The sequence below is a fragment of the Nerophis ophidion genome, linkage group LG07, assembly GCF_033978795.1.
Source record: "Nerophis ophidion isolate RoL-2023_Sa linkage group LG07, RoL_Noph_v1.0, whole genome shotgun sequence".
Taxonomy (NCBI): domain Eukaryota; kingdom Metazoa; phylum Chordata; class Actinopteri; order Syngnathiformes; family Syngnathidae; genus Nerophis; species Nerophis ophidion.
In genome coordinates, this window is record NC_084617.1 from 33,287,963 (window position 1) to 33,311,639 (window position 23,677).

Below are 23,677 nucleotides of genomic sequence, written 5' to 3' on the forward strand. Positions count from 1 at the left end.
ATGTTTCAGCTTCATGGCAAAGACTTAAGTAGGTGTCATACTTTTATTTGGAATAAATGTGACAACCTGTGTAGAACACATAATGGGGTATTGAATCATGCCATGAGGCTGTGGAGGATTGTTTGAAGGGGATGATTGAAGTGTTTATCCGAAGGGCTACAAAACTACAGAGCAGGTCATATGACCTCACTCCTTTGTCACCTGGTCACACAGTCCTTCAGGGTGGCCAGCATCAGGACGGGATCATACCGTTGTTCCTCTTGCGGTCGGCCATGTTGCGACGGTTGTGGTTGGTGCCGCAACTCTTGTTGGCTTCCTTCTTGCAGCGGTGCAGGACCGTCTCTAGAGTCTGGTCACAGTCCTTCAGGGTGGCCAGCATCAGGACGGGATCATACCTTTGTTCCTCTTGCGGTCGGCCATGTTGCGACGGTTGTGGTTGGCGCCGCGACTCTTGTTAGCTTCCTTCTTGCGGCGGTCCAGGACCGTCTCTAGAGTCTGGCCTTGGCCTTTGGGGCGTCCCTGCAGGTGGTCTGGACGCATGCTGGGAAGGACAGGTGACGATGAAACATTGATGTTAACAATATTGATAATCTACAGTACGTTACCACCAGGATGACGAAACATTGATGTTAACAATATTGATCATCTACAGTATGTAACCACCATGATGATGAAACATTGCTGTTAACAATATTGATAATCTACAGTACGTTACCACCAGGATGATGAAACATTGATGTTAACAATATTGATAATCTACAGTACGTTACCACCAGGATGATGAAACATTGATGTTAACATATTGATCATCTACAGTATGTTACCACCATGATGATGAAACATTGGTGTTTACAATATTGATCATCTATGTCCCCACCATGATGATAAAACATTGATGTTTACGATATTGATCATTTATGTTCCCAACTTCCCACCATGATGATTAAATATTGCCATCTAGTGGATGTTTACAATTTTGATCATCTATGTTCCCACCATGCAGACAAGAATCCAAAAGTTCATACTTCTGTCCAAATAACTTTCAAAAACACACTTCAATGCATGGTGGGTAAAACCTTCTCTCCATGTTTGGTGCATTTTAGCTGCCTGATATTTCTGGTGAACGACACAGGTGGTCAGGGTGCTGATGTAGTAGCCGTGTGTTCACTAATAAAAGTCAGGTGTGATTTTTGTTACGTCAGTCAGCACTGTGGTTGTGTGTGTGTTTAAGTCAGCAACTCATACACACAGTGTATCATAACAATAAAAGACTTCAATTCTAAGTACACGTTAACTACTTTATCTAATTACGTTATACACACACATATATATATATATGTATACATACATACATATACACATACATACATATATATATATATACACATACATACACACACACACATATATATATAATATATATATATGTATATACATATATGTATACATATATATACACATATATATATAAATATACATATACAAACACACACACACACATACACTTACTTATATATATATATATATATATATACACACACACATATATATATACACACACACATCTATATATACACACATTATATAAATATATATATACACACATTATATAAATATATATATACACACATTATATATATATATATATATTTTACTGCTCCCAAAAATTTAAGGAACTGTTTTTTATCAGGGTATGGCATGAATTCAATTGCACTTTTCTGATAAGGTTTTGGTCAGGCACGTGGCAGAGGGGGTTGTTAATCAGTTTCAGCTGCATTGGTGTTGATGTATTTAACAACAGGTGCACTAGAGGGGCAACAACGAGATGGCCCCCAAAACAGGTCTGGTTTTGCAGGTGGAGGCCATTTCAAGTTCCTCCCTCTTGATCTTTTTTATCGGTTTTTCCACAAAGTGTTGGCTTTAGCTAGAGTCATTATCACGACTGGGAGCATGAGACGATTTCTTAACCCTCCTGAAGTTGCGCAGATTGTCCAACTCCTCCAGGATGGCACATCTATGCGTGCTGTTACAAGAAGAGTTGATGTGTCTCCCAGTACAATATCCAGAGCATGGAGGAGATTACAGGAGACAGGCAGTTACTCTAGGAGAGCTGGACTGCTCAGAAAAGTGGAGCTTGATTGGCATTTGCCATAGAACACCAGAATTGGCAAGTCCGCCACTGGCGCCCTGTTCTTTTCACAGATGAGAGCAGGTTTACCCTGAGCACCTGTGATAGACGTGAAAGGGTCTGGAGAAACCAAGGAGAGCGCTATGCTGCCTGTAACATTATTCAGCATGACCCGTTCGGTGATGGTCTGGGGAGGCATTTCCATGGAGGGACGAAAAGACCTCTACAGGCTAGAGAACGGCAGTCTGACTGCCATTAGGTATCGTGATGATATCCTTGCACCCAAGGTCAGACCCTACACTGGTGCAGTAGGTCCTGGGTTCCTCCTGGTCCACGACAATTCCCAGCCTCTTGTGGCAAGAGTATGCAGACAGTATCTGGAGGATGAAGGAATTGACACAATTGAATGGCTCTCACGATCACCTGATCTAAACCCGATAGAACACCTCTGGAACATAATGTTTTGGTCCATCAGACGCCGCCAGGTTACTCCTCAGATTTTACAGGAGCTCACTGATGCCCTTAGACAGATCTGGGAGGACATCCCACAAGAAACCATCCGTCATCTCATTAGGAGCATGCCGCGACGTTGTCGAGCATGCACGTGGGGGCCACACAAGATACTGAAAATAATTTTGAGTTGCAGAAATGGAATTTAGGCAAAATGGACGAGCCCTGCGCAGCACAGTGGAAGAGGGGTTAGTGCGTCTGCCTCACAATACAAAGGTCCTGAGTAGTCTTGGGTTCAATCCCGGGCTTGGGATCTTTCTGTGTGGAGTTTGCATGTCCTCCCCGTGAATGCGTGGGTTCCCTCCGGGTACTCCGGCTTCCTCCCACTTCCAAAGACATGCACCTGGGGATAGGTTGATTGGCAACACTAAAAAAATGGTCCCTAGTGTGTGAATGTGAGTGTGAATGTTGTCTGTCTATCTGTGTTGGCCCTGCGATGAGGTGGCGACTTGTCCAGCCTTCCGCCCGATTGTAGCTGAGATAGGCACCAGCGCCCCCCGCGACCCCAAAGGGAATAAGCGGTAGCAAATGGATGGATGGATGGATGGGACGAGCCCGCCACATCATTTTTTCACTTTGATTTTCGGGGTGTCCATATACTGAGCCCTCTGTGGGCTGAAAACTTTAATTTCCATCAAAAGATGTGGCATCCTTTTGTTCCTGAGACATTAAACTGTCCATACCAGTATAGACATCCGACATATTTTTTTCACCATTGAAATCTGATGTGTTTTCAAAGTGTTCCATACATTTTTTTGAGCAGTTTATATATATATATATATATAAACTGCTCAAAAAAAAAAAAAAAAAAAAAAAATATATATATATATATATATATATATATATATATATATACATAAATATATACAAACCCCGTTTCCATATGAGTTGGGAAATTGTGTTAGGTGTAAATATAAACGGAATACAATGATTTGCACATCCTTTTCAACCCATATTCAGTTGAATGCACTACAAAGACAAGATATTTGACGTTTAAACTCATAAACTTGATTTTTTTTTGCAAATAATTAGCTTAGAATTTCATGGCTGCAACACATGCCAAAGTAGTTGGGAAAGGGCATGTTCACCACTGTGTTGGAACACATTTTCTTTTAACAACACTCAAACGTCTGGGAACTGAGGAAACTAATTGTTGAAGCTTTGAAAGTTGAATTCTTTCCCATTCTTGTTTTATGTAGAGCTCCAGTCGTTCAACAGTCCGGGTTCTCCGCTGTCGTATTTTACGCTTCATAATGTGCCACACATTTTGGATGAGAGACAGGTCTGGACTGCAGGCGCACTCTTTTTTTACGAAGCCACGCTGTTGTTACACGTGCTGAATGTCGCTTGGCATTGTCTTGCTGAAATAAGCAGGGGCGTCCATGAAAAAGACGGCGCTTAGATGGCAGCATATGTTGTTCCAAAACATGTATGTACCTTTCAGCATTAATGGTGCCTTCACAGATGTGTAAGTTACCCATAAAGTTACCCATGCCTTGGGCACTTATGCACCCCATACCATCACAGATACTGGCTTTTGAACTTTGCGTCGATAACAGTCTGGATGGTTCGCTTCCCCTTTGGTCCGGATGTCACGATGTCGAATATTTCCAAAAACAATTTGAAATGTGGACTCGTCAGACCACAGAACACTTTTCCACTTTGCATCAGTCCATCTTAAATGATCTCGGGCCCAGAGAAGCCGGCGGCGTTTCTGGATGTTGTTGATAAATCGCTTTCGCTTTGCATGGTAGCGCTTTAACTTGCACTTACAGATGTAGTGACCAACTGTATTTAGTGACAGTGGTTTTCTGAAGTGTTCCTGAGCCCCTGTGGTGATATCCTTTAGAGATTGATGTCGGTTTTTGATACAGTGCCGTCTGAGGGATCGAAGGTCACGGTCTTTCAATGTTGGTTTCCGGCCATGCTGCTTAGGTGGAGTGATTTCTCCAGATTCTCTGGACCTTTTGATGATATTATGGACCGTAGATGTTGAAATCCCAAAATTTCTTGCAATTGCACTTTGAGAAACGTTGTTCTTAAACTGATTGACTATTTGCTCACGCAGTTCTGGACAAAGGGGTGTACCTCACTCCATCCTTTCTTGTGAAAGACTGAGCATTTTTTGAGAAACTGTTTTTATACCCAATCATGTCACCCATCTGTTCCCAATTAGCATGCACACCTGTAGGATGTTCCAGATAAGTGTTTGATGAACATTCCTCAACTTTATCAGTATTTATAGCCACCTTTCCCAACTTCTTTGTCACATGTTGCTGGCATGAAATTCTAAAGTTAATGATTTGCAAAAAATTTTTTTTTTATCAGTTTCAACATCAAATATGTTGTCTTTGTAGCATATTCAACTGAATATGGGTTGAAAATTATTTACAAATCATTGTATTCCGTTTATATTTACATCTAATACAATTCCCCAACTCATATGTAAACGGGGTTTGTATATATATACAAATCTTTGTATTAGGGGTGTACAGTATCGCGGTAATAATAAAGTACCGAGATACCAATTGATTAAAACCGGCACTATACTGCCTTTGAAAAGTACTGTTAGATACATGTTATGTATTTACATGTTATGTACCTACATGACTTGTATCTACATGACATGTAGATACGTAATACACACACACACACACGTATACATATATTTGTATACACACATGAAGGTGCATACAAATAATGTTTACTTCCTGACTTGGTAACAATGAGAAAGGAGAAAAGTGCTAATGAGTGTAGTATCAATGATGTATTGATACTATGGTAATCCTACTACGGTTACCTTCTCCTCTGCTGCATGGCACGTCTGGCCTCAGCTCGCTCCCTCAGCAGTGCCGGGTCCTGCACAAAGTGGTCTGGGTTCTTGCGCTGGAGGACCAGAGGTAACAGGTGAATGTGGTGCAGGTAATTCATGCTGTGAGCAGTTGAGATGTGCACCTGCATGATGTCAACCTCCTCCTCCTCCTCCTCTTCATCATGAGCTCTGCTCCCTCCTTCCAAGACCCTGGGGACAGTGAAGGGCCTGCAGGGACACAGTAGTCAGGTTCAGAGGTCATCTGGTAGCCATCTTGTTCCTTCCTACCTCCTGTTGAGCAGGCTATCTCCGTCCAGGTCGTTGGCTCCCACTTGGTTCATGTCGTACGTGTCGTCATACTCGTCATCGTAGTCTCCTGGCTGCACATCCACCACGGTCTGGTAAGCATGGTAACGCTGTCTCTGCTCTGACACATGCTGCTTGTTGTCCACCAGCTCCCTTGCATCCTCCTCCTGCTGCTTCCTGTGGGAGTCACACCGACACCTTGGTATTTTACATATGCTAACTCTTAACATTGTCACTTTGGTATGTTACGTATGCTAACTCTTAGCATTGTCACCTTGGTATGTTTCATATGCTGTTAGCATTTTCACCATATACCTTACAGTCCTATAACTTGGTATGTTACATAGACTGTTAACATTTTCACCGTACACCTTATTCGTATAACTTAGTAGTTACATAGACTGTTAGCATGTTCAACATACACCTTAGTCGTATAACTTGGTGTGTTACATATGCTAACTGCTGGCATTTTTATCGTACACCTTACAGTCCTATAACTTGGTATGTTAGATATAAAGTTAAACTACCAATGATTCACACACACACACACACACACACACACACACACACACACTAGGAGTGGTGAAATTATCCTCTGCATTTGACCCATCACCCTTGATCACAGGCTGGGAGGTGAGGGGAGCAGTGAGCAGCAGCTGTGGCCACGCTCAAGAATCATTTTGGTGATTTAACCTCCAATTTCAACCCTTGATGCTGAGTGCCAAGCAGGGAGGTATTGGTTGCCATTTTTATAGTCTTTGGGATGACTCAACCGGGTTTGAACTCACCACCTACCGATCTCAGGGCGGACATGTTACATATACACATACATACATATATATATATACATATATATATACATATATATATATATACATATATATATATATATATATATGTATATATATACACACACAAATATATATATATGTATATATATACACAAAGATATATACTGCATATACATATATATATATATATACACACATATATATATATGCATATATACATATATATACACACACATATACTATGTGTATATATATATATATATATATATATATATATATATACGCTTAATTTATATAGCCTTTTCACCGTACACCTCAGAGTCCTATAAGCTGGTATGTTACACATGCTAACTGTTGGCATTGTCACCGTACATATCAATTGTGTAACATGGTGCGTTACATATGCTAACTTAAAGCAAAGGTCACCTCCTGCCCTTCGAGATGCGGGACATGTCCACCTGGTCCCTGCGGAAGACGTCAAAGTGGTCGTCGTCAAAGACATTGGAGCGGCTGCTCAGGACGGCAGGTAGTGGTGCCTTGACGGGCCTGAGGACACAAAGTCTGCGTGAAGAAGGCGTGGTGGCGTGCGGTGAGGAGGCGTGGCATACCTGGGCATGGCTCGGTCCAGCGCGTCCAGGCCAGGACTGAGTGTGTCCTCCAGGATGTTGTTGATGACCCTCTCACAGTCGTAGTGGTACTCCTGCAGACACGCCAGCAGGAAGCCATCTCCCAAGTCCGGCAGCAGGTCTCTGATGCAGGAAAGCATAGAGTCCAGCTCCGCCTCACTCAGAGGACACCACGCTCCCTGGAGACAAAACTACAACTCAACCTCTTGGTGCAGTCATGTGACCACGGAGGAAGGAAGCACGCACGTTACTTCCTGCAGGCGGGGCATCCGCACCCCTCGGGCTCTCTCTTGGCACTTGCAGACCTGAGGGTGAAGTCCCGCCCACTGCTCCCCGACTGGCGGACGGCGAGGAGGATGCGGTCTTGCGTCTGCCCAGGCTGTCCCAGGCACTCTGGACGCCCTGCAGTAGGTAGGACGTCCTGGTCTCATCTCTGAGGGACACGTTAAGGGGTGTGTGGAAAGGTGTGCCCATACTTGCCAACCCTCCCGAATTTTCCGGGAGACTCCCGAAATTCAGCGCCTCTCCCGAAAACCTCCCTGGACAAATTTTCTCCTGAAAATCTCCCGAAATTCAGGCGGAGCTGGAGGCCACGCCCCCTCCAGCTCCGTCCGGACCTGAGTGACGTGTCGACAGCCTGTTTTCATGTCCGCTTTCCCACAATATAAACAGCGAGCCTGCCCAATCACATTATAACTGTAGAATGATCGAGGGCGAGTTATTGGTTTCTTATGTGGGTTAATTGTTAGGCAGGTTCATTAGCATCCTCCCAGCGCGGTAACAACAGCAGTCACATTTTCGTGTACCGTAAAGCAGTTCGTCTGCCGTAAACAGCAATGTTGTGATACTCTTAAACAGGAAAATACTGCCATCTACTGTATATGCATATGTGACAAAAACAGCTACGGCTTTTAGAGAGTGCAGAAGAACGAGGAAGATACGGCCATGGCGACGCCGACGACGAGTAAGGTCAAGAAATACGCTTGTAAGTTCCAAGCCGCAGGTGCGATTGGACCTGTATAGCCTCTAGGAAGAAGTAGGGGACTACCAATTGCTTGGCAGTGAGGATCTTCCTCAGGAAGCAAAGATTGACCGGTTTTGGGCCATGCTCGGGAGAGATGGAAGATTCCAGACTCCAGTGCATTTGATGAAAGCACTTTTGAGCATGCCAAACAGCAATGCATCATCAGAGAGGGTGTTCAGCATTGTTAGAAAAATAGTGACAGAAAATAGAACAGGGATGAACAATTCAACCCTTAGCTCAACAATGAGTAGATGAGTGTTATGTGTGTGTATATGTGTAAATAAATGAACACTGAAATTGAAGTATTTCTTTTATTCATATATATATATATATATATATATATATATATATATATATATATATATATATATATATAGGTGCTGTTCATATTATTAGAATATCATGAAAAAGTTTATTTATTTCAGTAATTCTATTCAGAACGTGAAACTTACATATTATATCAATTCATTACACACATAGTGATATATTTGAAATGTTTATTTCTTTAAATTTTGATGATTAGTAATGACAATTACTGAAAATCCCAAATTCAGTATCTCAGAAAATTAAAATATTAGATACGACTAGTTCCAAAAAATATTTTTTAGAAATGTGGGCCAACTGGAAAGTATGAACATGGAAAGTTTCAGCATGTACGACAATTAATACTTAGTTGCAGCTCCCTTTGCCTGAATTGCTGCAGCAATACGGCGTGGCATGGAGTCGACCAGTCTGTTGCACTCCTCAGGTGTTAAGAGAGCCCAGAATGCTTTAATAGTGGCCTTCAGCTCTTCAGCATTGTTGGGTCTGGCATCTCGCATCTTCCGCTTCACAATACCCCATAGGTTTTCTATGGGGTTAAGGTCAGGTGAGTTTGCAGGCCAATTAAGAACAGGGATACCAGGGTCCTTAAACCAGGTACTGGTAGATTTGGCACTGTGTGCAGGTGCCAAGTCATGTTGGAAAATGAAATCTTCACCTCCATAAAATTGGTCCGCGCCAGGCAGCATAAAGTGTTCTAAAACTTCCTGGTAGACTGCTGCATTGACCCTAGACCTCAGGAAACACAGTGGACCAACACCAGCAGATGACATGGCACCACAGACCATTACCGATTGTGGAAATTTCACACTGGACTTCAGGCAACGTGGTTTCTGTGCCTCTCCTGTCTTCCTCCAGATTCTGGGACCTTGATTTCCAAAGGAGATACAAAATTTACTTTCATCTGAAAACATAACTTTGGACCGCTCAGCAGCAGTCCAGTCCTTTTTGTCTTGAGCCCAGACGAGACGCCTTTGACGTTGTCTCTTATTCAAGAGTGGCTTTACACAAGGAATGTGACAGCTGAAGCCCATATCTTGCATACGTCGGTGCGTGGTGGTGCTTGAAGCACTGACTCCAGCTGCAGTCCACTCTTTGTGGATCTCCCCCACATTTTTGAATCGGTTTTGTTTGACAATCTTCTCCAGGGCGCGGTTATCCCTCTTGCTTGTACACTTTTTTCTACCACATCTTTGCCTTCCCTTCGCCTCTCTATTAATGTGCTTGGACACAGAGCTCTGGGAACATCCAATCTCTTTGGCAATGACCTTTTGTGTCTCGCCCTCCTTTAAAGTATCAATGGTCATCTTTTGGACAGTTGTCAAGTCAGCAGTCTTCCCCATGATTGTGTGTCATACAGAATCAAAACGAGAGACCATTTAAAGGCTTTTCCAGGTGTTTTGAGTTAGTTAGCTAATTAGGGTGTGGCACCAGGTGTCTTCAATATCTGACCTTTTCACCATATTCTAATTTTCTGAGATGTTGAATTTAGGGTTTTCATTGGTTGTCAGCTATAATCATTGCCTTTTTGGCAAAAAACACTTGAATAGTATCAGTCTGTTTGGAATGAATGTATACATTCTACAAGTTTGACTTTCTAAATGGAATTAATGAAATAAATAAACTTTTTCATGATATTCTAATAATATAACCAGCACCTGTATATATAGCTAGAATTCACTGAAAGTCAAGTATTTCTTATACATACAAACCCCGTTTCCATATGAGTTTGGAAATTGTGTTACATGTAAATATAAACGGAATACAATGATTTGCCAATCATTTTAATCCCATATTCAGTTGAATATGCTACAAAGACAACATATTTGATTTAAAACTGATAAACATTTTTTTTTTGCAAATAATCATTAACTTTAGAATTTGATAACAGCAACACGTTACAAAGAAGTTGGGAAAGTTTGCAATCAATACTGATAAAGTTGATGAATGCTCATCAAACACTTATTTGGAACATCCCACAGGTGTGCAAGCTAATTGGGAACAGGTAGGTGCCATGATTGGGTATAAAAACAGCTTCCATGAAATGCTGAGTCATTCACAAACAAGGATGGAGCGAGAGTCACCAATTTGTAAGCAAATTTCCCTCAACGAGCTATTGCAAGGAATTTTGTGATTTTACCATCTACGGTCCGTAACATCATCAAAAGGTTCAGAGAATCTGGAGAAACACCTGCACGTAAGCGATGATATTACGGACCTTTGATCCCTCAGGTGGTACTGCATCAAAAACCGACATCAGTGTGTAAAGGATATCACCACATGGGCTCAGGAACACTTCATAAAACCACTGTCAGTAACTACAGTTGGTCGCTACATCTGTTAGTGCAAGTTAAAACTCTACCATGCAAAGCGAAAGCCATTTATCAACAACACAAAGGAACGGCGCCGGCGTCGCTGGGCCTGAGCTCATCTAAGATGGACTGATGAAAAGTGGAAAAGTGTTCTGTGGTCTGACGAGTCCACATTTCAAATTATATTTGGAAACTGTGGACGTGGTGTCCTCCGGAACAAAGAGGAAAACAACCATCTGGATTGTTATAAGCACAAAGTTCAAAAGCCAGCATCTGTGATGGTATGGGGGTGTATTAGTGCCCAAGGCATGGGTAACTTACACATCTGTGAAGGCACTATTAATGCTGAATGGTCCATACAGGTTTTGGAGCAACATATGTTGTCATCCAAACAACGTTATCATGGACGCCCCTGCTTATTTCAGCAAAACAATGCCAAGCCACGTGTTTCAACAGTGTGGCTTCGTAGTAAAAGAGTGCGGGTACTTTCTTGGCCCGTCTGCAGTCCAGGCATGTATCCCATCGAAAATGTGTGGCGCATTATGAAGCGTAAAATACGACAACAAGACCTTGGACTGTTGAACAACTTACGCTGTACATTAAGCAAGAATGGTAAAGAATTCCACTTTTAAAGCTTCAACAAATAGTTTCTTCAGTTCCCAAACGTTTATTGAGTGTTGTTAAAAGAAAATGTGATGTAACACAGTGGTGAACATGCCCTTTCCCAACTACTTTGACACGTGTTGCAGCTGTCACGCCAAATTTCTTCCCCCCTACAAAAACCTTCCCCCCCATTTACTTCCGGAGTCATGATTAATACAGACGTTTTGTTAACGCTATATTATAAAAATATAACGCTATATTATACAAATAGACGTTTTTTGATGACACATTTACTTCCAGGGTCACGTTTCCTCTTATGTCATCCCATAGCTTGTGTTTGTAAATTGTTTTTTAATTTTTTTTATAATATAGCGTTAACAAAACGTCTGTATTTTTATAATATAGCGTTAACAAAACGTCTGTATTAATCATGACCCAGGAAGTAAATGGGGGGGAAGGTTTTTATAGGGAGAAGAAATTTGGCGTGACACAGCCATGAAATTCTAAGTTAATTATTATTTCCAAAAAAATAAAGTTTATGAGTTTGAACATCAAATATCTTGTCTTTGTAATGCATTCAACTGAATATGGGTTGAAAAGGATTTGCAAATCATTGTATTCTGTTTATATTTACATCTTACACAATTTCCCAGCTCATATGGAAATGGGGTTTGTATATGAAATACTTGACTTGGTGAATTATACCTACTTATATACTCCTCCCCTCTTAATCACGCCCCACCCCAAACACGCCCCCACCTCCCGAAATCGGAGGTCTCAAGGTTGGCAAGTATGGGTGTTCCCTGGGACACGGCGAGCAGACAAGGATACAAAACAGGAAGTGCTTGCTGCAGGAGACGGACCTGGTCTGCCATGGGAAAGAGCTGGTCGTAATCTGTCAGGAACCTGCCGGGTGAAAACCATTACACCTAGACCACATACTTCCTGTGGACCTGCCTATTGCTCCAACACTGGTGCTAATTAGCCACAACACTGCTATGTTCAATGGCAATCATTGAAACAATAGAGGAAATCACAAATGCCATAGACAAGAAACAATATGCAATGGGAATATTTATTGATCTAAAAAAAGCATTTGACACAATTAACCATGATATATTAATCAATAAAATGGAAAAGTATGGAATCAGGGGAGTTGTACTACACTGGCTTAAAAGTTACTTAAATAAGAGACAACAGTTTGTGAAGTTGGGGAATTGCTGTTCATCGTGTTTGGACATTGCGTGTGATGTCCCCCTCGGGTCATTGTTGGGGCCAAAATTGTTCATCCTGTATATCAATGATATCTGTAAAGTGTCTACATTATTGAAATTAGTGTTATTTGCTGATGACACTAATATTTTTTGTTCAGTGGATGATTTAAATCAATTACAGGAAGTCATTATGGAAGAAATGAGTAAACTAAAAGCTTGGTTTGACTATAATAAATTGTCATTAAACCTGACTAAGACTAAGTTAATGCTGTTTGGAAAGAGGACACGTGAAACAAGGGTACAGATACAAATAGATGGGGTGGATATTGAAAGGGTTTTTGAAATAAAATTCCTTGGAGTTACAATTAACTATCAAATTAACTGGAAACCACATATAAAACATGTACAGTCTAAGCTGTCAAGATGCATCTCAGTAATAAATAAAGCAAAGCAGGTTCTAGATCACAAATCACTCCACATTCTCTACTGTTCATTAGTTTTACCATATTTAACCTACTGTGTGGAAGTCTGGGGGAATAATTATAAAAGCTCATTAAACTCAATAACTATACTTCAGAAAAGAGCTGTACGTATCATCAACAATGTGGGATATCTGGACCATACTCATTCACTATTCTTACAGTCAAAAATATTGAAATTTAATGATATTATTTTGTATCAAACTGCACAAATAATGTATAAAGCCAAAATAAATAAACTCCCAGGAAGCATTCAAAAATTGTTCAGCACACGAGAGGGGGATTATAACTTAAGGGGAAATTTTAATTTCAAAATGCTTAGTTGTAGAACGACCATCAAAAGTTTTTGTATTTCAGTCTGTGGAGTGAAACTATGGAATGGTTTGAATGTGGAGTTAAAGCAATGTCCAAACATAAACCAGTTTAAAAAGAAGTTTAGGTACATGGTATTCCAGAGGTACAGACATGAAGAAGGGCTTTGATATTGGGTTTCTAGTGTTACAAAAGAGTTAGGGGCTGCCCATTGAGGCACTGGTACTGCTGTTTTTTTGTTTTTTTTCCATGATACTATTTCCATGAGCACTTGTGGTAACGGTGTGGCTATGTATGTGTGTAGTGTGCATATGTATGTATATATTTATCATTTATTTATATACAAGCTCATTAAGTTTGTACATAGAGTGAACAAGGAAGTTCGAGCTCAGAGTCATTTATGATTTAAAGAAAAGGGGTGGGATTAAATAAGTGTATACTTCTTCTCACTCCTTTTCAAATATGTAAAAAAAAAAAAAAAAAAAAAAAGTCGAATGCTCATTTGTTTTTTTTATTCTTCATTGTTTTCATTTTGTTATAATAGCCGTTAAGGCTATAGCACTGTATTGGATCATGCTTGCTCTTGTTTGTTTTTTTTTTTTTTTGCATATTTGAAATAAAAATATATCAATCAATCAATCAATCAATGTTCTTATTTTGAAGCTGGTGTACAGGAAGGGTGCACTTTGAATGCTGTTGACCTACACTTTGTATTTCATACAACTTGGTGGGAAGAAACCACCAACAGGTGTGTAACTAGTCTGACTACTAGAAACTACAGGAGGGAGCAACTGGCCTTAAAAATTAAGGCCCCTAATTACCTGATAATGTGAGGTCACACTAATACTTATCATATCAGATCATCAGGAATCATTCATATTGTATTATGTAGTTGTGTGGAATGTTAGGAAAGGTTTGATTAAATGAAACCTGTGTGCTTAGCGGTTGTGTAGCTGCTAGCTGCCTACAGCCTAGCATGTTTACATTTTGTAGATGAATTTAGTAAAATAGAGGAGATTGTGTTTAGTGCAGGACATTTGGATGTTAACTGTCCGTCATATTTGTACAACACGCTTGTATCACACACTAGTAAAAACTCTGCTTGTATCGCACATGAAATCACACACTACTAAACACTCTGCTTGTACCGCATATGATATTGCACACTAGTAAACACTGCTTGTATCACAATCTAGTAAACACTCTGCTTGTATAGCACATGATATGATACAAAAGTGAACACTCTGCTTGTATCGCACATGATATCACAAAGTAAACACTGCTTGTATCGCACATGATATCACACACTAGTGAACACTATGCTTGTATTGCACATGATATCACACGTAAGTAAACACTCTGCTTGTATCGCACATGATATCCCACACAAGTAAACACTGTTTGTATTACACACAAGTAAACACTCGGCTTGTATCGCACATGATATCACACACAAGTAAGCACTCTGCTTGTATCACACATACGTAAAAACTCTGCTTGTATCGCACATTATATCACACACCGGTAAACACTCTGCTTGTATCACACATGATACCACGTAGACAACTCGTATTTAGTCAGTACAAAATGGTGGATGTAGAGTGATGTGATATATAATTATTACTACTTAGTCAGTACAACATGGTGGATGTAAAGTAGATGTGATATATCATTATCAATTAGTCAGTACAATATGGTGGCTGTAGAGTAGATGTGATATATATTTATTATTAGTTAGTCAAGACAAAATGGTGGATGTAGATGTGATGTATTATTATTATTACTCACCTTTTCTCTGACAGAAAGGAAGTGAAATGTTGAAGAAGTTCCTCTGCAAACGTTGAAGAGTTTTCTGCCCTAAAAGGACACAACTAATATTAATATCATGATCAGCTACACTATCATACATGTACATTATATGCACATGTACATTATATACGCATGTACATTATATACACAAGTACATTATATAGGCATGTAAATCATATGCACAAGTACATTATATACACAAGTACATTATATACGCATGTACATTATATACACAAGTACATCATATATGCATGTAAATTATATACACATGTACATTATATATGCATGTACATTATATACATGTGTACATTACATACACTTACACATTATATACACAAGTACCTCATATACGCAGGGATGGGAATGAAGATGTACAAAATCAGCTGAAAATTTTTTAATCCTAAAACACCGCTTTGCGGAAGGCCGCATAGCGGCCGCACCCTTCAGTTTGATAGATATATCGAGCCATGCCCAGTTCCACTTGTTTCTCACGCCCTTATCCATATCTTTCGCTAATGAAGCATTCCTATCTTGAATAAGCTTAACCATGTCTGAAACTGTTTTGTCAATAAAGAAACATGTTAATTGAGAGCTACTGTGTTTTCTTTCCAGATTAGTCGCCGATAAAAACAACCAATATAAACAGAATACGAGTTAAGAAACGCTCACAATAATTGAGAATCAGGGACTAGATATTGTCGGCAAACGACGCGTGCAGACGCCTATAACGGACAATGTCATTGGTTGATGTTGTCAGCTGATAGTAAAGCTAGCCAATCTGGTGCCTTCACACATTGGCATTATATTTTTCGTGGGAATTCTCTGCCTTGTACTGATAACTAGGTCAACGCAGAGACAAAAACCACGAGTACCTAAACCCCCTATAATTTTCTCCCCGGATTTAAACAATTCACAGAAATGACCCTGGCGGCGCCAAAATCGGCGGAATTCCACGGATCCGCAGAAAATTCCCATCCCTGTATACGCATGTACATCATATACGCAAGTACATTATATAGGCATGTACAATATATACACATGTACATTATATAGGCATTTACATTATATACACATGTACAATATATACGGATGTACATTATACAGGCATGTACTGTACATTATATACACATGGACATTATACAGTCGTGCTCTTTAGTTTACATACCCTGGGAGAATTTATGATTTCTTGGCCGTTCTTCAGAGAATATGAATGATAACACAAAAACCTTTCTTTCACTCATGCTTAATGGTTGTGTGAAGCTATTTATTGGCAAACAACTGTGTTTACTCTTTTTAAATCAAAATGACAAAAGAAAGTACCCAAATGACCCTGATCAAAAGTTTACATACCCCAGTGACTTTGATCTGATAACACGCACAAACGTTGACACAAACAGGTTTGAATGGCTAATCAAGGTTCCAATCCTTACCTGTGACCTGTTTGTTTGTAATTAACGTGTGTGTATAAAAGGTCAGTGAATTTCTGGGCTACTGACAGACCATTGCATCTTTCATCCAGTGCTGTTTCTGGATTCGGAGTCATGGGGAAGGCAAAAGAATTGTCAAAGAATCTGCGAGAAAAGGTAATTGAACTGCATAAAACAGGAGAGGAGTATAAAAAGATATCCAAGGAATTGAGAATGCCAATCAGCAATGTTCAAATGCTGATAAAGAAGTGGAAAATGAGGGACTCAGGTAGACCAGCAAAGATTTCAGCCAGAACTGCCTGGAAAATTATTTTAGATGCAAAAAAAATACAAGAATAACTTCAGCTGAAATACAGGACTACTGAAAAATTGAAGTATGGCTGTTTCAAGATGCACAATAAAGAGGCTCTTGAAGAAAAATGGGCTTCATGGTTGAGATCAGGGTCATTTGGGTACTTTCTTTTGTCATTTTGATTCAAAAAGAAGTAAAGACAGTTGTTTGCCAATAAATAGCTTCACACAACCATTAAGCATGAACGGAAGAAAGGTTTTTGTGTTATCACATTCTCTGAAGAATAGCCAAGAAAACATAAATTCTCCCAGGGTATGTAAACTTATAAGCACGACTGTATATGCATGTACATTATATACACATGTACATTAAATACACATGTACTTTATATTCAGATGTACATTATATAGGCATATACATTATATGCACAAGTATGCATGTATATAATATATACGCAAGTACAAATCCCGTTTCCATATGAGTTAGGAAATTGTGTTAGATGTAAATATAAACAGAATACAATGATTTGCAAATCATTTTCAACCCATATTCAGTCGAAGAAACTACAATGACAAGATATTTGATGTTAAAACTCATAAACCTTATTTTTTTCCGTTTTTGCAAATAATAATTAACTTTCATGGCTGCAACACATGCCAAAGTAGTTGGGAAAGGGCATGTTCACCACTGTGTTACATCACATTTTCTTTTAACAACACTCAATAAACGTTTGGGAACTGAGGAAAGTAATTGTTGAAGCTTTGAAAGTGGAATTATTTCTCATTCTTGTTTTATGTAGAGCTTTAGTCGTTCAACAGTCCGCTGTCGTATGTTACGCTTCATAATGCGCCACACATTTTCGATGGGAGACAGGTCTGGACTGCAGGCGGGCCAAGTACCAGCACTCTTTTACTGCGAAACCACGCTGTTGTAACACGTGGCTTGGCATTGTCTTGCTGAAATAAGCAGGGGCGTCCATGATAACGTTGTTTGGATGACAACATATGTTGCTCCAAAACATGTAGGGACCATTCAGCATTAATGGTGCCTTCACAGATATGTAAGTTACCCATGCCTTGGGCACTAATACACCCCCATACCATCACAGATGCTGGCTTTTGAACTTTGCGCCTATAACAATCCAGATGGTTATTTTCCTCTTTGTTCCGGAGGACACCACGTCTCCAGTTTCCAAATATAACTTGAAATGTGGACTCGTCAGACCACAGAACACTTTTCCACTTTGCATCAGTCCATCTTAGGTGAGCTCAGGCGTTTCAGGATATTGTTGATAAATGGTTTTGGCTTTGCATAGTAGAGTTTTAACTTGCACTTACAGATGTAGCAACCAACTGTAGTTACGGACAGTGGTTTTATGAAGTGTTCCTGAGCCCATGTGGTGATATCCTTTACACACTGATGTCGGTTTTTGATGCAGTACCACCTGAGGGATCAAAGGTCCGTAATATCATCGCTTACTTGCAGTTATTTCTCCAGATTCTCTGAACCTTTTGATGATTTTACGGACAGTAGATGGTAAAATCCCTAAACTCCTTGCAATAGCTCATTGAGAAATGTTGTTCTAAAACTGTTCGGCAAATTGCTTACAAATTGGTGACCCTCGCCCCATCCTTGATTGTGAATTACTTAGCATTTCTTGGAAGCTGCTTTTATACCCAATCATGGCACCCACCTGTTCCCAAATAGCCTGCACACCTGTGGGATGTTCCAATTAAGTGCTTGATGAGTATTTCTCAACTTTATCAGTAATAATTGCCACCTTTCTTAACTTCTTTGTCACGTGTTGCTGGCATCAAATTCTAAAGTTAATGATTATTTGCAAAAAAAACATGTTTATCAGTTTGAACATCAAATATGATGTCTTTGTAGCATATTCAACTGAATATGGGTTGAAAATGATTTGCAAATCATAGTATTCTGTTTATATTTACATCTAACACAATGTCCCAACTCATATGGAAACAGGGTTTGTACATTATATGCACAAGTACATTATATACGCATGTAAATTATATATGCATGTACATTATATACATATGTATGTACATTATATGCACTAGTACATGATATACACAAGTACATTATATGCACATGTACATTAAATACACGTACATTATACACACGTGTGTGTGCATGTGTGTGCGTGTGCATGTGTTTACCCCTCCAATATGGGAGTGAGACAGGTGTGATGCAGCAGCAGGCGAGACAAGTGTGTGTGCATGTGTGTGTGTTCACCCCTCAAAGATGGGAGTGAGACAGGTGTAAAGCAGCAGCATGTGTGTGCATTCACCCCTCCAAGATGGGAGTGATACAGTTGTGATCCAGCAGCATGTGTGCATGTGTGTTCACCCCTCCAAGATGGGAGTGAGACAGGTGTGATGCAGCAGCAGGTGTGTGTGTGTGTGTTCACCCCTCCAAGATGGGGGTGAGACAGAAGTGATACAGCAGCAGGTGAGACAAGTGTGTGTGCATGTGTGTGTTCACCCCTCCAAGATGGGAGTGAGACAGGTGTGATGCAGCAGCAGGTGAGACATCTCCAGCATCTTCCTACATGAGTGAGACAGTCTTCTCCACACTTCCTCCTGAAGACTGAAAAGACACATCATTATTATATTCATCTTAACACATTCACTATTTCATTCATCCATGTATTCATTCATTGATGTATTCATTCATACATTACTTCATTCATTCATACATTACTTAATGTATTATTTAATTAATACATTACTTTATTCATTAATTCATCATACATTATTTAATTCATCTTAATACATTCATTCATTATTTAATTAATTAATTTAATTAACAACAAACGTTAACATACAATCAATTCATTAATTATTTTGATCATTCATTGATTTATTACAGTCAAACGTTAAGTCATACATACAATCATTCATTCATTATTTCGATCATTCATTGATTTATTAATACAGTCAATTGTGAAGTCACTCATACATTAATTCAGTCATACATGAAATCATTCATTCCTACATTAAACAATCATTTCATCCATTCATTGATGAAATTGCTAATTTCATCAATTCATTCTTGGTCACCTTTCATCCTGAAAGTTCCTGTTCCTCAGGGCCTTTTCCAGCTCGGACACGACGGTCTCGTAAAATGCTGTCAGTCTTTGGCAGGAAGAAGAATGGGGGATTATCTGGGGGCAGAGTTTCAGGTAAGGCCCACCTATGGACATACCTGCAGAGGAAGCCGTGAGAGTGGAAGGTGGAGCAGGCCGCAGGGAAGATGGTGAAGAAGGCGTGTAAAGTGCTGGTGGAGTCACAGAGGTAGAGGACTATGTCCACAAAGTCCTGAAGACACAAGACAACAAGAAGATGGAATAAAGTCAGTGGAGTCACAAAGGTAGAGGACTATGTCCACAAAGTCCTGAAGACACAAGACAACCAGAAGATGGAATAAAGTCAGTGGAGTCACAGAGGTAGAAGACTATGTCCACAAAGTCCTGAAGACACAAGACAACAACAAGATGGAATAACAGCAGTGAAGTCACAGAGGTAGAGGACTATGTCCACAAAGTCCTGAAGACACAAGACAAGTATTGTGTTGTATTGAGCTCAGCATGTTTAAAACAAACTCAGGACAGGTGACATCATTCTGACCTGCTGAGTCATGCTGATGGCAGTGGGCTGTTTGTGTGCGTTGAGCTTCATGGGCTGTGTGGCAGTGTCACATGGCAGGCCACACCTGTCCATGATGGTGTCAAACACCTGATGGAGAAGAAGAAGATGTCTCGTGTTGTTCTTTAGCGCCAACATGACAAGTGTGGTCTCACCTGTAAGACAGTAGGCACAGTCTGCTCCAAGTCTGTGTAGTAGGACGGCTGCTGCGTGAAGATGTTGTCTACACAAGAACATCAATATTGAATATAGGATGATGGTGTTGTGGTCATGTGACACACACCTACATCTATATAATATGATGGTGGTGTGATCATGTGACACACCAACATCTATATAATATGATGGTGTTGTGTTCATGTGACACCTACATCTATATAATATGATGGTGTTGTGGTCATGTGACACACACACCTACAAACCCTGTTTCCGTATGAGTTGGGAAATTGTGTTAAAAACAGAATTCAATGATTTGCAAATCCTTTTCAATCCATAATCAATGGAATGCACTACAAAGACAAGATATTTGATGTTCAAACTCAGAAACCTGCATGGACCTTTCAGCGTTAATGGTGCCTTCACAGATGTGTAAGTTACCCATGCCCTGGGCACTAATACACCCCCATACCATCACAGATGCTGGCTTTTGAACTTTGCGCCTATAACAATCCGAATGGTTATTTTCCTCTTTGTTCTGGTGGACACCACGTCCTCTGTTTCCAAATATAATTTGAAATGTGGACTCGTCAGACCACAGAACACCTTTCCACTTTGCATCAGTCCATCTTAGGTGAGCTCGGGCCCAGCCAAGTCGGCGGCGTTTCAGAATATTGTTGATAAATGGGTTTGGCTTTGTATAGTAGAGTTTTAACTTGCACTTACAGATGCAGCGACCAACTGTAGTTACTGACAGTGGTTGTATGAAATGTTCGTGAGCCCATGTGGTGATGTCCTTTATAAACTGATGTCGGTTTTCGATGCAGTACCGCCTGAAGTATCAAAAGTCCGTAATATAATCGCTTATGTGCAGTGATTTCTCCAGATTCTCTGAATTTTTTGATGATCTTACGGACCGTAGATGGTTGAATCCCTAGTTCCTTGCAATAGCTCATTGAGAAATTTTGTTCTAAAACTGTTTGACAATTTGCTTACAAAGTGGTGACCCTCACCCCATCCTTGTTTGTGAATTACTTAGCATTTCATGGAAGCTGTTTTTATACCCAATCACGGCACCCAACTTTTGAAAATGATTTGCAAATCATTGTATTCCGTTTATATTTACATCCAACACAATTTCCCAACTCATATGGAAACGGGGTTGGTACATCTATATAATATGATGGTGTTGTGGTCATGGGACACACCTATCATCTTGTGCAGCAGTTGACTGTTGCCCCGCCCAAAGAGCACACACAGGTCCATCATTTTAGGAACATCAAACAGGAAGTTCTCATAGAGGATTTCTCCAAACACAGACGGTGTGATGAAGTTCTCCTGCAGGAAGACAAGCACAACAGTCTCTTTCCATTAAATATTATCTTTTACATTTCAACCACACTAGTTATAACAAGTCACTGCACATGAAACAATATCTTTTACATGTCAACCATAGTTATAACAAGTAACTGCACAGTAGCTCCACAGCCACAGATCCACTATTAACCACTAATCTCACAGTCAAAATGAAAGCTTGTTCTCATAGGCACCAAAAACTGTTAATAATGTTTAGACTAAAGTGTATATTATATATACTATTATATATATAGTATTTATATAGGTGTGTGTGTATATGATGGATATGTGTGTATTTTGGGTATATGCATGTGTGTATGTATGTGTATGTGATTATGTGTGTATATGTATGTGTGTATACATATATATATACATGAATATATATATATATATACTGTATATATATATATATATAAATTGTATATATGTGTGTGTTGTGTATAGATGTGTGTGTGCATATGTATATATGTAAGTGTGTGTGAATTTAAATGTATTATATATATATATAATATATAGCATCTACGCAGCAAACACTGAATTGAATTATATTATATATATTATTGTATTATATATTGTATATATATATTGTATATGTATAGGGGTGTGACCTAATAAGTTTACTTCTTCCCACTCCCTTTTGAGCCAATCTTGACATCTACAAAAGATTAGTCACATGTAATGTTTTCAATGTAGGTGTAAAAATAATGTATATATATATATATTTCTTTTGTATTTTATGTCATTCTTTTGTTTTGTTGGCATGGCTCAAAATAAATAAACCATTAATCAATTAATTCACACGAAACAATATATTTTACATGTCAACCATACTAGTTATAACAAGTCACTGCACATGAAACATTATCTTTTACATTACAACCACACTAGTTATAACAAGTCATTGCACATGAAACATTATCTTTTAAATGTCAACCATACTAGTTATACCAAGTCACTACACATCAAAAATTATATTTTACATGTCAACCGTACTAGTTATAACAAGTCACTACACATCAAACATCATATTTTACATTTCAACCATACTAGTTATAATAAGTCACTGCACATGAAACATTATCTTTTACAAGTCAACCATACTAGTTATAACAAGTCACTGCACAAGAAACATTATATTTTACATATCAACCATACTAGTAATGACAAGTCACTGCACATGAAACATTATCTTTTACATTTCAACCATACTAGTTATAACAAGTCATTGCACATGAAACAATATATTTTACATGTCAACCATACTAGTTATAACAAGTCACTGCACATAAACATTATATTTTACATTTTAACCATACTAGTTATAACAAGTCATTGCACATGAAACATTATCTTTTGAATGTCAACTATACTAGTTATAACAAGTCACTACACATCAAACATCATAATTTACATGTCAACCATAGTTATAACAAGTCACTGCACATGAAACAATATATTTTACATGTCAACCATACTAGTTATGACAAGTCACTGCACATGAAACATTATCTTTTACATTTCAACCATACTA

General features: G+C 39.3%; 1 protein-coding gene across 2 annotated transcripts in view; it reads right to left on the reverse strand.

The window, feature by feature from the left end:
* Nucleotides 1-29: 29 nt before the first annotated feature.
* The window catches only part of ascc2 (activating signal cointegrator 1 complex subunit 2), a 29,540-nt gene continuing 5,892 nt past the window's right edge, over nucleotides 30-23,677 (reverse strand). For both annotated transcript variants that reach the window (XM_061906028.1, XM_061906029.1), the window contains 15 exons: nucleotides 21,999-22,128; nucleotides 20,790-20,857; nucleotides 20,617-20,724; nucleotides 20,195-20,307; nucleotides 20,050-20,124; nucleotides 19,472-19,576; nucleotides 15,227-15,295; nucleotides 12,265-12,339; nucleotides 7,420-7,606; nucleotides 7,156-7,352; nucleotides 6,974-7,093; nucleotides 5,739-5,933; nucleotides 5,594-5,678; nucleotides 5,439-5,524; nucleotides 30-541 (listed from right to left, as the gene is read on the reverse strand). In XM_061906028.1, coding sequence (XP_061762012.1) covers nucleotides 379-541; nucleotides 5,439-5,524; nucleotides 5,594-5,678; nucleotides 5,739-5,933; nucleotides 6,974-7,093; nucleotides 7,156-7,352; nucleotides 7,420-7,606; nucleotides 12,265-12,339; nucleotides 15,227-15,295; nucleotides 19,472-19,576; nucleotides 20,050-20,124; nucleotides 20,195-20,307; nucleotides 20,617-20,724; nucleotides 20,790-20,857; nucleotides 21,999-22,128 — 1,776 coding nt within the window. In that variant the 3' untranslated portion in view covers nucleotides 30-378. The remainder of the gene's footprint in view (nucleotides 542-5,438; nucleotides 5,525-5,593; nucleotides 5,679-5,738; nucleotides 5,934-6,973; nucleotides 7,094-7,155; nucleotides 7,353-7,419; nucleotides 7,607-12,264; nucleotides 12,340-15,226; nucleotides 15,296-19,471; nucleotides 19,577-20,049; nucleotides 20,125-20,194; nucleotides 20,308-20,616; nucleotides 20,725-20,789; nucleotides 20,858-21,998; nucleotides 22,129-23,677) is intronic.